This window comes from Periplaneta americana, chromosome 3, assembly GCF_040183065.1.
Source record: "Periplaneta americana isolate PAMFEO1 chromosome 3, P.americana_PAMFEO1_priV1, whole genome shotgun sequence".
NCBI classification, from domain to species: Eukaryota; Metazoa; Arthropoda; class Insecta; order Blattodea; family Blattidae; genus Periplaneta; species Periplaneta americana.
The window spans coordinates 21,675,175-21,693,377 of record NC_091119.1 but is presented as its reverse complement, the minus strand read 5'-3'; the positions used below and the strand labels follow the sequence as shown (position 1 = coordinate 21,693,377).

Below are 18,203 nucleotides of genomic sequence, written 5' to 3'. Positions count from 1 at the left end.
TTAAACTCAGCATTGTTGCAGGTGTTCACGTTTCATTGGTAAAGTCTGTCTCAAAATAAAATGTACCATATCAAAGACTTCGTTGTAAATAAAAAATCGCGTTGTGGAGAGAATTTCTGGATGACATAAAATTTATTTTTCAGTTCTAAAATTCCGTGACACACTCCATGGGGCTGCACAACACACCAGTTGGGAACCCCTAAGCTAGAGCCTCAGGTTCAAATTCCGAAGAATCCAAATGAAATTTGTGATGGACAAATATGATGTTTGGTGGAAAGCTTTTTGCAGGTACTCCTGTTTTTACCATTGATCCACAAACCATCTTGCTGCAACGTACATTCACCTGCTATGGTGCTATGATGGCACTTCACTCTTTGATATGACCATTAAAGGCAAATATGAACAATGTGGTACCCACCATAAAAAGTACAAAAGTTGTACTCAAATATATTATATTTCAACGATACCACAGACAAACAATAGTATGTAATAAATGGCTTCTTAAATAATTGAATTCATATTCATCCAGTAGGTGCTTACTGGAAGGAATTATCACAGTATATGTCATTTTACAGAAATATGTATATTGCAGTTTAAATAATATTCCATTTCCAGAATGGACTAAGTTAACACTGCAACAATGTCTAATATGTCCTTAACAGGACATATTAATTATATCAAGTCTGTACAACAACTTTACAAAAAAAATTCATCAATTGTAATTTATAAATACTGTAAAGGTCAATTCACAATGAAAGATTTCCAGATACATCAAATATGGTTATCACAATACCATATTACATAACAAAAGTTATCAATTTTATCACATTCTTTAACCTTCTTCTATCAATAAGTTACAATATAAAGATGGTAAAATAGTATCTTAATTTTAAGTAAAATTCCAATAAGTTTATAATAAATTACTGACACTTCGTTAAGTTGATTCATTTGTCTATTTATGACCATTATGTTATCACCAATTCAGAGTCTGTAATTTATTGTATTTTCTGCGATATTCCTCTTTGCAGTTTTAGAATTTGTTGTCCTTGTTGCAGTCATCCAAATCTGAACTGAAGTTACAGTCTTTCAATTCACTATTAACTTGATTCCGAATGCTGGGTGGAATGACATCCAGATGAAGGTCGTATTGTTGATCAAGTCCCAAATAGCAATCTGACATTATGTACAACGTAAGAATCATACGACCTGCAACAAAATAAAACGTCCCTTAATTAAAAATACAAGTGAACTGCAGAAAACAAGTAATCGTAATTAGAGCTAAAAAACGTTTCTTTCTTCCTCCCATCAACAACCACAATGCCATCTTTTTTTTTAACTTGGTTATTTAACAACGCTGCATCAGCTATTAGGTTATTTAGCGTCAATTACGCTGTTATCCCTAAGGTAATTTAATCTTATAATCAACAAAAATGGATCAACTAGTCATAAATAAATGTTGTTGTTGTTTTCTAATGCCAGGCGTTTGACAAAATCATTTGATCTCTTGCACTCCAATATTTTTCAAAGATATTATCATAGTCAGCCACTGAAGCACAGATTTTGAGGTGTTCCGAATCCATTTCTTGGTTTGAGTTGCACAATGGGCAGTTAGGGGAATGATATATTCCAATTCTATGCAGGTGTTTGGCCAAACAATCATGGCCTGTTGCCAATCTAAATGCAGCTACAGACGATTTTCGTGGTAAATCGGGAATTAACTGTGGATTTTGATGCAGAGAGATCCATTTTTTCCCTTGGGATTGTGTTATCAAATTTTGTTTGTTGAAGTCTAAGTATGTAGATTTAATAAATCTTTTCACAGAGTAATACGTAGATTTAGTAACAGGTCTGTAAGTAGCAGTGCTGCCCTTTGCTAAAGCATCCGCATTCTCGTTTCCCAGGATTCCACAATGGGATGGTATCCATTGGAATAGAATTCTTTTATTGAGTGATATTAATTGAGGGAGCATTTTAGTTATTTCTGCTGTTTGAGATGAAGATGTGTGTTTAGAGACGATTGATAGAATAGCTGCTTTGGAGTCTGACAATATAACTGCATTCTTAAATTTATTGATGTGACATAAATAAATGTATATATACAAAAAGAGTTCATTAATTCTTCCCATCACCCCAACAAAATATATTAGATATTAAATAAAATAACCAAACAAGATAAATTATATATATACTGGGTGTTCAGTTCAAAATTTGTCATGGCTCGCTGTATGCCGTCATGTGGCTAGCCGATGAGCCTAGAGAATTCAATGTTCCTACACTTCCGCAGAGGTGTATAACCTATGAGGTAGAGAAGTTGCCTAGCAAGTACAGCGTTCATTCTGAAGAGTACGTACCGATACGTACGATAACGCCGGTAGTGGCAGGAATGTGAACTGTTTGGAAATACGTACTGTCGGGATCTGGGGAGAGGGTTAAGACGATTACTTACGTATTTGTTGACATTAACTTCGACGGTCAACATTGACACAGAGCATTTGATTTGTGTTGTGGAATGTTGCCGTACGCAACCGATGATAACAAATACCCTGCGTACGACTTGCCGGCGCAAAACACAGTTCGAAAGAGGTTATGGTAGCACACAGACCGTACAGACCACCATCTGTTGCTACGACGTTCAAGTTACACCGTACACGTTCTCAAGTTCAGATTGAAGAACGCTTTAAATAATAGGCAACTTTTCTAACATATAAGCTGAAACTCGTTTCAAATCGGTGACCCAACAACAGTGACGTCATGACACACTTTGAAATGAACACCCAGTATATATATATATTCATTTATGATTACCTAAGGCTCATGTGGAAGCTCCAGTTTCAGGTTCAATGATTTTGGCTGGTGTATTATTAAAGTTGGCGGTATATGGTTTATTGCGTGTGTTTGTAATTTTAATTAATTTTTCTGTATTTAATTATATTTGGATTTCTATTAGATTGGTTGGTGGTGTAATTGTTAGTTTAATCTGAATACGTCAGACTGACTTAAAATCTTTAATTGCTTATTCTTCTGTAGCTCATATAACGATTGTTATTGGTGGATTAATAACTTTGAATTTTGAATCAGTGATAGCACGATGGTATTTGGCAAGGTAAGGCCGAGAATTCGACATAGATCACCTGTCATTCACCTTATGGTAAGGGAAAACATCGGAAAAAAGCAAACCAGGTAATCAGCTCAAGTGGAATCGAATCTGCATACGAGCACAACTCCGGATCAGCAGGCAAACACGCTACCGTCTGAGCTGTGCCGATGGCTACCACCATCTTCACAACTATCACTATAAATTAAGGACTGGTTCCTGGATGGCTAACTTGTTTGAAGACGGGTCAATGAATGTACATAAAACAATTCCACACAACCTAGACGAAATGAAAAACTATTTGACAGAAAATAGACTTCATAACACATCATTAACTACTACGAGTGACAGGGAATTTCTTTTCTGCTTCTTTCCACAATATTTCTTTACAAGTAATTTGTGACGTGTTTGAAGACAGATCAATGATTACTATCAATGCATGGCCTTCACGATTCCCTGATCTTATGTACAGCCTTACTTACTTACTGGCTTTTAAGGAACCCGGAGGTTCATTGCCGCCCTCACATAAGCCCGCCATTGATCCCTATCCTGAGCAAGATTAATCCAGTCTCTACCATCATATCCCACCTCCCTCAAATCCATTTTAATATTATCCTCCCATCTACGTCTCGGCCTCCCCAAAGGTCTTTTTCTCTCCGACCTCCCAACTAACACTCTATATGCATTTCTGGATTCGCCCATACGTGCTACATGCCCTGCCCATCTCAGACGTCTGGATTTAATGTTCCTAATTATGTCAGGTGAAGAATACAATGCGTGCAGTTCTGTGTTGTGTAACTTTCTCCATTCTCCTGTAACTTCATCCCTCTTAGCCCCAAATATTTTCCTAAGCACCTTATTCTCAAACACCCTTAGCCTATGTTCCTTTCTCAAAGTGAGAGTCCAAGTTTCACAACCATAAAGAACAACCGGTAATATAACTGTTTTATAAATTCTAACTTTCAAATTTTTTGACAGCAGACTGGATGATAAAAGCTTCTCAACCGAATAATAACAGGCATTTCCCATATTTATTCTGTGTTTAATTTCCTCCCGAGTATCATTTATATTTGTTACTGTTGCTCCTAGGTATTTCAATTTTTCCACCTTTTCAAAAGATAAATCCTGTGATTATTATCTCTGAGTGTAAACAGAACAATCCCACACAACCTAGACGAAATGAAAAACTGTTTAACAGAAAATAGTCTTCATAACACATCATGAACTGCTACAAGTGACAGAGAATTTCTTAAGTCAGTGTCAAAATTGAATAGAAAAGGGAGTATGACAATTTCAACATCTTTTTGGATAAATTAAGTCAATAAAACACTTTGTACCACTTTGATGCTGTGAATAGCAGTGATGGATGGCTACTAGTGTCTGTAACATTCAAGCTGACGTGCAGAAACACCATGCTGCGGACTCAGCCTAGGCTGATCATTCACTATATTAAAAATATAATTACAAATAGACCACGACCACGTGGTGTGCTTGGTGTACAACCCCCATTTGAGGCAACATGAAGCAACAGCATACATGGTACCAAGAGGTACTACGCGACCAAGGCGGGAACCGTTTTGTTTGGTGGCTCTGCGATTCGCTTCACAATACAGGTCGTGTTGTAAAGTCCGCATCAGAAGCAAAATGAAGCACATGCTGAACTGCGTTCTTGTTTCATTATTATTAACACGCTTTATATGTTATATGTTCGTATATAAGTTAACTTTATTGTTTAGATTTATTTTATCATATTTATACACATAGGAATCTACTCAGAAAACACACCACAACATCCGTGTTCGTAAAGAAGCAAACATGAAACGAAAGTAACGTAAACTAAAGTAGGTACTGTATTTTATACAATATTGCATTTGATATACATTTCTTACCTTGGAATTTTAAAGTGGCCAGACTCCGGACATCATATACGAGGAAAGCACTTGGTATAAAACCATCACTACCACCAGCATGGGCTACTATAGGTCGTTGACCTGCACTGCTATTTGTATAAACTCCTGACACGTTTACGTCTTGCCAATATTTGTGGACAGTGTAATGAGTATGGAACCATATTTCGTCCAGATAAATAACAGGCTACTATATCAGATCGTTCTATTAGATATTTCCTTTTATCTTTACATTTTTGACTGCAAACCCCATGGATAGTATGAGTTTTCGTAAAGTTTCCTTGCACCCTTTAAAACCTATATCTCTCTCTTACAAAATTTATGCAACTTTCCTAATGTTGGAAGCTCTTTCTAGAAACCTTAATATTTATGAACTTCTCTTCTTATGATACATTTGTCCATGTCGTCTAATTCAACCTTATTTGCACGAGATCGTCTAACTTTGTTTGGTGTCGATATTTCTACACCCTTGTCCTCACATTCTTTACCTTCCTTTCTAATCCTACTAATTGTTTCCTTATTTAACTTCACAAGCTGCAGCACACTCTATTGTCTTCGATAGAGGTAGGAATAAGCCCGTTGTCTTTTCTTCATCACAAAACTTTATGGCATTATAAATAATGCTCCGCGCTTGGCTACGAAACACATAGCTGCCTACAAAGCGGCATAGCGACCAGATTGAAACGCTAAGCATTGGATGTGACGACACTGCAGCAGTAAACATACGCAGCGAGCACGGAGTTCCTCATTCCGCCACGACGGGTCCCGCCTTGGTCGCCTAGTAATTTAACATCTTCACATGTATCACACAAAATTAGGAATGCATAACTAAATTTTCTATTTCTTACCTATTCGTTTTGGGGTGAAGAATGTCAGCTGCTGACAGCTCCTGTTTCCCCTCACACCAGCCACTCTTTTAAGTGCCGTAAGTTCTCCTTTCTCTATACTACCCAAAGTAAGGAACCAGCCTTCATCTTTGCCACGTGGAAACTTAGGACAATGTGCTTTCAAATCCCTTGTTCTATTAATGCGTTCCATTCGAACCATTAATGTATACTCTTGATCCGCATGGACTGGGATCCAGCTGTCTCTAAGAGGAGGCTGTCTGAAGGATTTTTCTGCTTCTGCACCTTCATTTTGCCACCAACCACGTATACTGAGCTTCACATTCAGAACAGGCATATCACAAAGAACTTTATGCACCTATAATAAAAGAACAACATACAAAACAAGAGTTATAACAAACACAAACAAGATAAATCGTGAAACAGCGAACGCCAGTAGGGGAAGTTATCCCCACCCTCGCCGCTCAGCACCTCGCTCGCCTGCTCTCTCTCTCTCTCTACTATCTGTCCCGCTTCGGTGGATCACTGCCTACCGCCTCGCACGTATTTCATAACACGTACTAATACACAATACAATCAAATTAGGGCGCATTAGACAACAACCCAGTACCTTATAGTATCCACCTTCAAATTCTCCCTTCACAATTTGAGGAAGAAGTACACGTCTTCAGTACGGCTCATCATGACACGTGGTTCCGTCTGTACATGAAGCTGGACACGGACACAATGAAGCTCCACCAGTGCACATTAACACTTATGCCACCCCCGCAGTCAACTCGTACCAAGCTAAATTCACAATCCCGACAATTTCTACCCATGATATTTGGTCATTGTCCTCCACACCATTCCATCATTGTCCCCTTGAACATAAATAGATTCATTTTACCTTCTACCACCAACTCGCCTTGGTAGCGTTTTGTTAAGAAGATACTCGGATCGAATACTGGCCCCTGCGAAGTCATAAGAAAAAAAAAAGAGAGAGAGAGAGAACGAAGTTCCTCTTTTGCTTCGTAGATGCTGCATTCACTCTTTTTGTTCCACTTTCCTCCACTAGATGTCACCCCCACCCTAACTCCTATTTCCACTCTTTCCCACTAGAGCGTGTAGTGAGCTTGTAGGGGAAAAGTGGAAAGGGGACGTGGGCGGAGCTTAGCGTTCGCTGTTTTATGATTTGCCCCACAAACATCTACACCTACATATTTGGCATTTTGAAAAATAACAGTATTTAAATTTAAACTGTAACATTGGAAGGAGAGAGAGGTGTGGTGTTAGGTCATAAGCTGATATGTACATTCTCCTTATTTTACGAGAGAGCAGTTTTAAAATTGATTCCTTTAGGAAAACAGAGATACATTAGGAGAAATATATTTTTATTAGTAGCCTGTTAGTGTTAGCTACTAATGGGAGTAGATATACAAAGTTTTGCCATAACGTTAAAAACATTTACAACATATCTAGACAACAAAATATTTTTGCTAAAATCGACATATCAGCTTCTGCCATAACAGCACAGAGAGAAAAACTACAGTCAGCATCAAAACAATGTTACAGTATCATTCTTTCTTTGTGATCATTCTCTATGCTTGCGCACATGCTGGGAACAACCACAAAAAATCATAGTATAACCAGTAGTGACAATTACTTACAGTAAAACCTTATTTTAACGTTCCTGTTTTTTAGGAATATTTTAGAAGTGCTATAAAAACAGCGTAATTTATTCTCACTTTTAATGAATCCTGCTTTAAGGAAAAACCCTGCCTTTAAGTCCAGATCACATATTAACAGATTGATCAGTGAATAGACTTGTGAAGTCTTGTCAACCTATTGACGTGTTTGGCTGGAGGAAAATGTGACCAACTAACAAGTGTGAATTGGATTTTTTCCTTCAAACCTGTTGTCTATATCATCAGTGTCAACTGTTACTTAATAATTATTTCCGATATATATCAATAAAATTACAAATATTTGTAAAAACGTGTTGTTGTTCTGCTATAGAATACAGAATTATTTAAAATGAATTTAAGGGTTTTTATTCGAACTTAAAAAACACTTCATTCTTGAATACACTCTTTTAATACTTATATATAATCACTGATGTACTGTTAAGTTATTTGAATAAATAACTACTTCACTGTGTTAACATAAATTTTTGGTGTTATGTTATCAGACTGACTAGTTTTGATGTTGTTTCCGTCATCCTCTGAATCCTATCTGGTTTCGATACATTCATGAACACATCCCACCACAACAAGAAACCATAAAGGTAAGCATTCACTACATCGTATCGCACTCCTTGGACGAATCGCATGCAACAGATATTTTAAGTGAAGTGCATTCATTGTAACGGCTCTACCTCATCTTCTCATCGGATTTCTAATCAGCTGTTTAAAACATATGACGTACAATTTTGATATTGCTGAAAACAAAGGAATTTTGAGGTTAAGTCTATTAATTATGAGTGTTACTCAATAAGAATTTGTAATTGTTTCGTGCTTCTTAATTGAAAACGAAGAAACGAAAGAGATATTGGTTACATAATATATTTGTAAGAAACGACTTGATTACTGTAATGGGAACGCCTCAAATTGTATAATTCTTCGCAATTTTCTACAAGCGAAATAAGTTTTTGGCGTGACATTGAACATGGCACAACATAATAGTAACAGTTGAGCAATTAAAATTGATTTATTAAAGAAGGCCATGATCACACGCATCGGAAAAGTTGCTCATCCGAGAAACATGGACGGATTTACCGAGAGCCGATGCATGCGATACGATGTAGTGAACGCTTATCTTAAGATAGCGCTAGAATTCACTAGGATTCAGAGGATGATGCAAACAATATCGAAACTAGTCAATCAGGTAGCATAACACCAACAATTTATGTTAACACAGTGAAGTCGTTATTTACTTATTCAAATAATTTAACCATATACCAGTGATTACAAACACTGTTTGAGTTTATTAAAATTCGATTGCCTGGTTGATTAATCTCGTAAAGGCATCCGGTTAACCAATCCAAATGTTTAGTTGATTGACAGCTCTAATTAAAATTGTTTTAGGATTGACATTTTTCAGGAAAATTGCTAATTTATTTATTTATTTATTTATTTAATCTGACAGGATTAAGGCCTTCTCTTCCATTCTACCAAATAGCACATATAAATACAAAAAAGAAATACAAACACTGATGAAAATAATACAAATTCAATTAAAGCCCTATAGAGGGTCAACAGGGTCAAAAGAACACTATAGAGCTCTCATCGAGCTAATACAAGGAAAAAAAGAAAGAAAAACAGAGATAGAAATGATGATAGTGATAACTGATAATAATAATAATAATAATAATAATAATAATGATAATAAATACATTACATATTGTCAATTTTACAACAGCATAGTTACAATATTTACTATATGTCATGGGTTAAGCTGAAGTTATGCAACTTCACAGATGGTCAACAAGCAATTCCATGAACTATAGTCGTGTCGATGTTATTTCCGCCGTGACTCCTCGTCTTTGCTTACGTCTTAGGAAGTGAAAGCTGTATAAAGTCTAGGTAGGTAATATCGTTCGCCATTTTTGTTCTTTCGTTGCCGAGCTACCATACGAGGAATCTATTTGCCGCACCGTTGAACATTATCTTCTTGTAGGTCCTATGATAAAAAATCAAATGCAATGTAATTGAGCAGCAAATAACGTCCTCGTGTGTTTTCTACGAAAGCGGATGTAAGAGCCAAAATGGCGGGAGATTACATTAAGTATTTATCGAGCCTTAGGAAGTGAATTACATCATCACCAGCGAATGACAAGACGCACACGTTTAAATGTAGCCGATCTGCAACGTGATTGGCTGCCAGAAATAAGAGCGACGGGACTATAGAATGTGATTTTTTAAATTTAAATTTGAATTTTGATATTGTCCGACAGTCTCTGATATGGTCAGGGACAGAATTCCAGAGGCGTGGAATCAATATGCTGAAAGATGATGAGTAGAAGGATGTTCTGTGCAGAGGAATAGAGAGAAGGTACATGTTCTGGGTTCGAGGCAGTGAAAGGTAAACAAAACGAGATGCTAGGTAAGAGGGTGTAGAGGTGTGACTATGAAAGGAGACCATCCTTACATCCTATCGGAGTGGATGATAGCAATGACAACAGCCATATTGTACCTTGTTGATTTTAACAGTGACCTTGATCTTTCACAGTTTAGTCAGCTAACTATCAATCCTAAAGCAGTTTTAATTTCAATATATACGAGCAGCGAAAAGTCGAGACAAACCTGTTCTATCTGTCCTTCATCCAGCTCTTCTCTTAAAATGTTGGCAAGACAAGAGTAGTTTCTGTGAGAGGCTGCTTTCAGACCAGGCAGTGTTCTTATGTTACTGCCCCTCAGTGCTGGATCTGAGTAAGTCTTCTTCATGAAAAGGTACATGTGATGGGGTTCTATGTATGGCAAAGTGAGGTGAGGAGGGTCCTGAACCCATCGAGCCTGGATCACCATCTGCATGATCTGCTGAACACACAGTGTAGTGGAAAGCCAGCCCCTCTCTGCACACACATCTATCATTGCCTGTAACACAGAAAAATATATTACAATATAAATGACATAGCACATGATATTTTTAGACAAAACACACAGTAAATTTGGGTCTTACATAGCCGAGATCCAAACAACGATAAAAATAGGCATTTAGTGATTAGAAGTTGTGCACTGTCATCTCTCCTAGTTCCAAGGTAGACATTTTACATGAAAATTTCTGACATCGCTGGGAATCGAACCCAGGCCAGCTAGTATGGAGGCAGATGTGTTACTACAGAGCTAACTTGGCGAACCATCTAAAATAGGTTGCAGCCACCAAATTACTCTTCAAGGAACGACCACTCATATAAATTAAGGGAAAGAAGACAGAGGAGGGACACTGGAAAGTTTTCTTTCCTCAATCGTACTATCAGAGACTGGAATGCTTTACCTGCAGACTTACTAAAGGCTTTACCAATAACAAAGACTTAAGGACTTTACTAATAGAAGGTAGTATATTATACACACTTCTGTGAAAAGATGTATTAAATCTACATACTTAGACTTCAACAAACAAAATTTAATAACACAATCACAAGGGAAAAAATGGAACTCTCTGCATCAAAATCCACAGTTAATTCCCGATTTACCACGAAAATCGTCTGTAGCTGCATTTAGATTGGCAACAGGCCATGATTGTTTGGCCAAACACCTGCATAGAATTGGAATATATCAGTCCCCTAACTGCTCATTGTGCAACTCAAACCAAGAAATGGATTCGGAACATCTCAAAATCTGTGCTTCAGTGGCTGGCCATGATAATATCTTTGAAAAATATTGGAGTGCAAGAGGTCAAATGACTTTATTGTCAAACGCCTGGCATTAGAAAACAACAATGATTCATCATTCTTAAAATCTGATGAGTCTAGTAAGTGTCAATGAATTTCATTAATGAATTTAAAAATGGCTCCAATGAACACTGTTGAATTCCTGCTGTATTAAAAATCGACATGCTGAAAATGGGATGCCATCATTGGGTTTAATGATGAATTTAAAAACGTGCTTATAGTAAGACTTAAGTGGTTCAGCTCACCTGTAATATCCTAATAGTCTGGTCTAGAACAGACTTGAGGTCAGTAAGATAGTCTGTACACGGCAGATGAAGTCTGGAGAAATGAGCCTGAAGCAGTAATAGAGTCTTTGTATGGGGCGAATCCAGAGAATATGGATCCACTGGCAATGGACAACTCTTAGCTAGTTCCCTGAAAAAAACAAACTGTATCAACCTGTTGTGGGAGATTATTGGAAACATTTCACTTAAGGAATGTCCAGAAAACTTACCCATTTAGACCGTCTTCATTGTGTCGCACAGGCAGTTGATCATACTCATAAGCATCACTCAGAATTTTCAAGAGCTGCTCCGTATTCAAGTTAGGACCAAGCTTGTCTTGAAAATGCTGCATAGTTTGATGTGAAAGATAGTAGAATGAAGCAATGCGACCCATAGATGTTGGGCGAACTCCTCGACAATCCTGCAAACATAATCATGAATCATCACTTTTATTAAAACTTTCTAACATTACAATATCTTCCTTTTATACCTCTTATAATGAGAATGATTCTGTGCTGATGAATATTTTACATTAAAACTTTTTATTGAAAAATACAAGAAATTTAACAGAGATATACACATAGCTTTCATAGATTTCAAAAAAGCATTTGACAGAGTTGACCGAAATAAACTTACAAATTTTAGCTGAAAATGACGCTTCAAATCAAATTATATTTGCGATATATAAAAATAATACATCAATAAACGTTCAATCAGAACTCTCTACTTGGGAACAATAAAGTGTGGTGCCTGACAAGGTTGCCCTCTATCACCCCTACTATTCACAATATATATATTTTTTAGTAGGTTATTTTACGACGCTTTATCAACATCTCAGGTTATTTAGCGTCTGAATGAGAGAAAGGTGATAATGCCGGTGAAATGAGTCCAGGATCCAGCACCAATAGTTACCCAGCATTTGCTCCTATTGGGTTGAGGGAAAACCCCGGAAAAAACCTCAACCAGGTAACTTACCCCGACTGGGAATCGAACCCGGGCCACCTAGTTTCGCGGCCAGACATGCTAACCGTTACTCCACAGGTGTGAACTAAAAATATATATATGTGTGTATATATATATATATATATATATATATATATATATATATATATAGGCTCATGTCAGTAGATTTACTGGCATGTAAAAGAACTCCTGTGGGACAAAATTCCGGCACATCCGGCGAAGCTGATAGAACCTCTGCAGTTGTGAGCGTCGCTAAATAAAACATAAAAAAAAAACACACACACGCACGCACACACACACCACACACACACAATATACATACGCGTATATAAATTCAATCATTGGACGTTGGAGAATGACAGTACATAGATCCAACACCCAAGAAAATATCACCCCAGATACTCTATTATATGCAGATGATCTTTTTTGGCAATACCGAAGATGAACTGCAATACTCTATTCATCACCTAAATCTCATAAGGCCATAACAAAAACTTACAATTTGACTGGAAAATTTACAATAAATATGTGTCTGAAGGAAATCTCGCAAATCCCCACTAGAAATTCACTGAAGTATTCTAAATCTACTGCCAACATAACAGTTAGAAAATCACTACCAGTTGTAGTATTTCTCAGTACCGAAATTCAAAACGAAGTTGGCAAAAGAAAATTCAACATGCAAACTACAATATCACCATAATTCATTAGCATATGTAATAATGGGGGAAAACTATAGCAACATTTCTACAATCAAGCCAGGAAAAATATTTCCACATCAAAATTGTAGACATCAGATCAAAAATGTTTAAACTCGCTACCTCCCAGTTTTAGCTGGCTATGTTCTTAGAATCTAATGACTAGGGACCGGATTTTTATGTAATTACGTATTATATTCCTTTCAACCTAATCGTATATAAATAACAAATCTTTGCGAATCTTGTAATTACCATTAATATATTAAAATTTGATACTACATATTTTTACATATTTACCCCCACATTACATATTATGGCTTGGTATTACATAAATCTAGATATTTAGGGGTTTTATTCATTTTTAGTTCTTTAAAAGGGGGGGGGGGAACCTTTTGTTGGGGAAGTTTACAATTTGAAATACACATATTTAAAAAGCCTTTTTACCTACTCAAGAAAGGATATATTTCGGGACGAAACATAACAATCTTAGTTCCAGAAAGTAATAGAGGCACTCACCCCATACCACCCACTGTACTATAAATATGAGTGAACAAAAGGCAACCTTTCTCATACAACTACCTTGTATTGAAAAATCACTCAGAAAGCAGCGTTGCCTTCATGCGGTAGAGTAGCATGAGGATGACATGATTTGTCTCAAACTATAATTGTTCTGCACACGTTTTAACAAGCTGTTCCCATGCCATTTGCAACCTTACCCACCCTCTTCCTAATCCTTCCAGGGAAAACCCGTGTCAAGTCTGGCATGAGCCGCAATAAAGTAGCCAACTTTTGAAAAGAAGCTGAAGTAAAGAAACAAACTGGAAAGATGTTGAAAGATTAAAATAAATAGCTTTTCAGGTTATTGCTTGACCTCTTTACTTTAAATTTAGTAGACCTATACGGAAATGGGATTTTCCGAGAAATTAGAAAGTATGGTTCTCGGCTGGAATAATCCTACCCTTCTGAATGAGACAGGAATGTCATTTTTCAAACAGCAGTTTGTAAATGCCTATAGTTTAAGATTTTAGTAGGTACTTTGTTTCTTACAGGGAGCAGCTAAAATGCATGTGTCCCACATCTCCTCTCATTTTCTCCTAATCCAGTAAAGCGAAACAGTGCTTGCAGTACTGTTGTATGAGTTCTCTAGTTTTAGTACTTACAGTATAAAGTGCAAGTGAGTTTATCTACTGCTTTTAACTAACTAAAATGGCCCCTGTATCTTCAACCCTAACGACAAAAATAAAATCATGGATTGCGATGGACGAAGCTTTCACTACAGATGGAAAAATAATAATGTGTCAAGTGTGCAGTAAAAACGAAGTCACAACTGGAGAGTCTTACATATTCTATACCAGCCAGATATTGATGTTAAATATTTGCATGATTTTACATATTTTGGTACATATTCAGCTTATAATTCTTACATAAATATGTACATATTTCACACCTTGACATTACATAAAAATCCGGTCCCTACTAATGACACAATATGTTAATCTGAAATCATAATATTTACTCACTTCGTCCACAGTCATGCAGTATGCTTCTCCAAGTACATTGAGTGCCCGCTGTACTAGGTTCGAAAGAAATCCATTTATATCTTCAGGTTCAAGTGTTTCTAGCTTGTAGTACGTAGGGTTCTGAAGCAGTCTCCTGAAGAAGTAGGTCCACGTGAGATAGTCGAGAGCATCTTGTTTCGTCTGCACAGTGCCTGCTACAATCTCTGCATTCAGGTGATCTGGCAATACTTCAAGAAGACTTGATTCCACAGGAAAAGGTTCATACAAGAATTTCTTATAGAAGTTTTTCTTGACATCATGTACCAACACAACAGCAACACCATGGTCGTCAAACTGCGGCCTACCTGCACGGCCCATCATTTGCAAGACGTCGGTGATAGGCATATCTACATAACGACGTGTTTTACCATCGTAGTATTCTGTTCCCTTAACCACAACAAGATGAGCTGGGAAGTTGACGCCCCATGCTAGAGTTGCAGTTGCTATGAGAACCTGAAAGAATACTTAAAATTACCATGATATCTATTTTTTATCTTAAAACTATAATACTGTATCAAATTCGATGCTACCTGAAAGTTACATGCACAAGCATTAAATATATAATCATTTCTATGAAAATTATGTCCATCTTAAGGGGCATCTCCATTATTAAACATTTAACAACATGTTAAATATAACATGTTGAATTTAACATGTAAATGGACATTTCAAGTCTCAATTAACTTAACATGTTAACTAAATATGTTGAATTTAACACTTTCAACATGTTGGCGTGTTTTCCGGCAGTAATGGAAAACATGTCAAGTCAATTCATTTGCTCATGCAGCGTCGGTACAGTTTGGCAAAGTTCGTACAGTTTCCATAGCAACAACTATAAGTTCCGATTTTGTGGCGCGTATCTTGATCATTTTTATACTATCATTGGTCCTTGGTGTTGGCTGTAAGTTGTTCGAAGTAATGGAGTGGACGAAAGAAAATACATTAGAATAAAATTAATGCACTGATGGAATGGCCTTGTTTGTGGGATGTGTCTGCAAAAGAATACACGTGCAAAACTAAGAAGGCCGACTGTTTTAGAGAACTGGAATTATTATTTAATTGTTCTCAAGAATACAATAGAGAGTTTTCGCACTCTCGTCGTATGCTAAACGTTAATGCTATGTTGACGTCAGTAATGGTCGTATTTGGTGATGTATGTTAACGTTCGTAAAACTTCGGAAAGAATATTATACAATTTTACCCACTCCTTTAACATCTATCATGTCGTAGGCCCTATGATAATCAATCACGCTGTAATTTTTTTTTAATTGAGTGAAATGGCTGCTCTTAAATTGTGTATTTCTTTGATGTAACAGGAAGTATTTTTGCAGCACTATATTAAAATCGTGTTCTGACATTCCCAGCAAGTTTTTGAATCCAAATTGATACTGTATTCAACTTTAAGCTCGTTTAGAATGTATCCTGCATTGTGTCTTTTACTAAGATATTGCCGCATCCACATTCTCATTTTCTTCCTTTTCAAAGCCTTGTAACAAGCAATAGAGCAATTACAAAAGTCATATCATCATCTGAGTCCATTGTCCAAGGTTTGTAAATAAGACATTAAAATCTCATAGACTGTTTATGGTAGACTACACAAAGAAAGTCAGGTTTAACATGTTTAACAGTGTGGACAAAGTGTTAAACGAAATTAGCATTAACATGTTCAATCAACATGTTGGGATGTTAACGGTAAACAATTTAACATTTAACATGTTGTTGTTAAATGTTTAATAGTGGAGACGCGCCTTTAGAAACCATTGAGGTTCTTCAGACCATTCCAAGTTGACATGATTTGAAAGGAATGAAAGGCAAGCAATGCTTTGAACTCAAATTCTGAGAATTTAACTTGGTTTATACACGAATAAGCTTAGATCAATAATAACGTCGATACTATGTATTAGTGTTAGAGGGTGGGACATGCACATGCGAACTAAGGATACTGATATGAGCCCATTGTACAGTAACACTTCAAATTTTTTATGCGGGCCAACGAAATTTGCAATGTTTGTAATACTTTGGAAACAAAGTCTGTTTTTATGTGCGAGATAGTGTGTTTTTTTATGTATACACAACAAACATACATATATTTAAGTTGAACAACAGGAAAATCCTAATATATCTTCTAAGAATAAATTATTATCTTTCTGCGATAATTTCCAAAGCATTTTTGAAGAGGTAAAACTCTTAATTCGTCAAGAATAAAACAGCTGAAGTGTTAAAATGAGGGAGCTAAGTTATACTGAAAGGACCATAGCACCATAGAAGAAGAAGAAGGAAAAGAAGAAGTGTTATTATGAATTCAACATCGAAATGTTTGTAATAATTTCGAGTTGGTGGAGCGTTGGTATGTTTAACAAAAGGTCCCGGGTTCGATACCTGGTCCCGGAACAATTTTTCCCTCGAAATTATTCAAATCAACTTTACAGGGAGTTATACCTGAAAGCTTGATTTGCATAATACACGTCACTGTTCGTTAATAGAAAATCACAATTTAAGTCACACAGAATTGGTGTGCACTCAATGTTGGTTGCTTGACGGTTGTCAGCCCACTTTGAGATCTGTGGATATAGAGGGAAAAATTGGATCGGTGTCTGGTAGAGTTTCTGGCTAGCTAAGTTCGTGGAGCGTTGATACGTTTAACCAAAGGTCCTGGGTGCGATACCTGGCCCGGAACAATTTTTCCCTTGAAATTATTCAAATCAACTTTACAGGGAGTTATACCTGAAAGCTTGATTTGCATAATACACGTCACTGTTCGTTAATAGAAAACCACAATTTAAGTCACACAGAATTGGTGTGCACTCAATGTTGGTTGCTTGACGGTTGTCAGCCCACTTTGAGGTCTGTGGATATAGAGGGAAAAATTGGATCAGTGTCTGGTAGAGTTTCTGGCTAGCTAAGTTCGTGGAGCGTTGGTACGTTTAACCAAAGGTCCCGGGTGCGATACCTGGCCCGGAACAATTTTTCCCTCGAAATTATTCAAATCAACTTTACAGAGAGTTATACCTGAAAGCTTGATTTGCATAATACACATCACTGTTCGTTAATAGAAAACCACAATTTAAGTCACACAGTTAGTGTGCACTCAATGTTGGTTGCTTGATGGTTGTCAGTCCACTTTGAGGTCTATGGATATAGAGGAAAAAAGTGGATTGGTGTCTGGTAGAGTTCCCAGGTAGCTCAGTTGGTACGTTTAACCAAGGGTCTCGGATTCGATACCTTGCCCTGGAACAATTTTTCCCTCGAAATTATTCAAATCAACTTTACCTGAAAGCTTGATTTGCATAATACACGTCACTGTTCGTTAATAGAAAACCACAATTTAAGTCACACAGAGTTAATGTGCACTCAATGTTGGTTGCTTGACAGCCCACTTTGAGGTCTGTGGATATAGAGGGAAAAAATAGGATCAGTGTCTGGTAGAGTTTCCGGGTAGCTCAGTTGGTGGAACGTTGGTACGTTTAACCAAAGGTCCCGGGTTCGATACCTGGCCCCAGAACAATTTT

The 18,203-nt window shown here is 36.9% G+C and overlaps 1 protein-coding gene across 4 annotated transcripts in view; it reads right to left on the bottom strand.

Moving 5' to 3' along the window:
* Nucleotides 1-435: 435 nt before the first annotated feature.
* obe (activating signal cointegrator 1 complex subunit obelus) overlaps nucleotides 436-18,203 on the bottom strand; it is a 96,584-nt gene continuing 78,816 nt past the window's right edge. For all 4 annotated transcript variants that reach the window (XM_069820072.1, XM_069820071.1, XM_069820073.1 and 1 more), the window contains exons 28-33: nucleotides 14,656-15,147; nucleotides 11,708-11,898; nucleotides 11,460-11,628; nucleotides 10,127-10,417; nucleotides 5,850-6,204; nucleotides 436-1,206 (exon numbers count right to left, since the gene is read on the bottom strand). In XM_069820072.1, coding sequence (XP_069676173.1) covers nucleotides 1,031-1,206; nucleotides 5,850-6,204; nucleotides 10,127-10,417; nucleotides 11,460-11,628; nucleotides 11,708-11,898; nucleotides 14,656-15,147 — 1,674 coding nt within the window. In that variant the 3' untranslated portion in view covers nucleotides 436-1,030. The remainder of the gene's footprint in view (nucleotides 1,207-5,849; nucleotides 6,205-10,126; nucleotides 10,418-11,459; nucleotides 11,629-11,707; nucleotides 11,899-14,655; nucleotides 15,148-18,203) is intronic.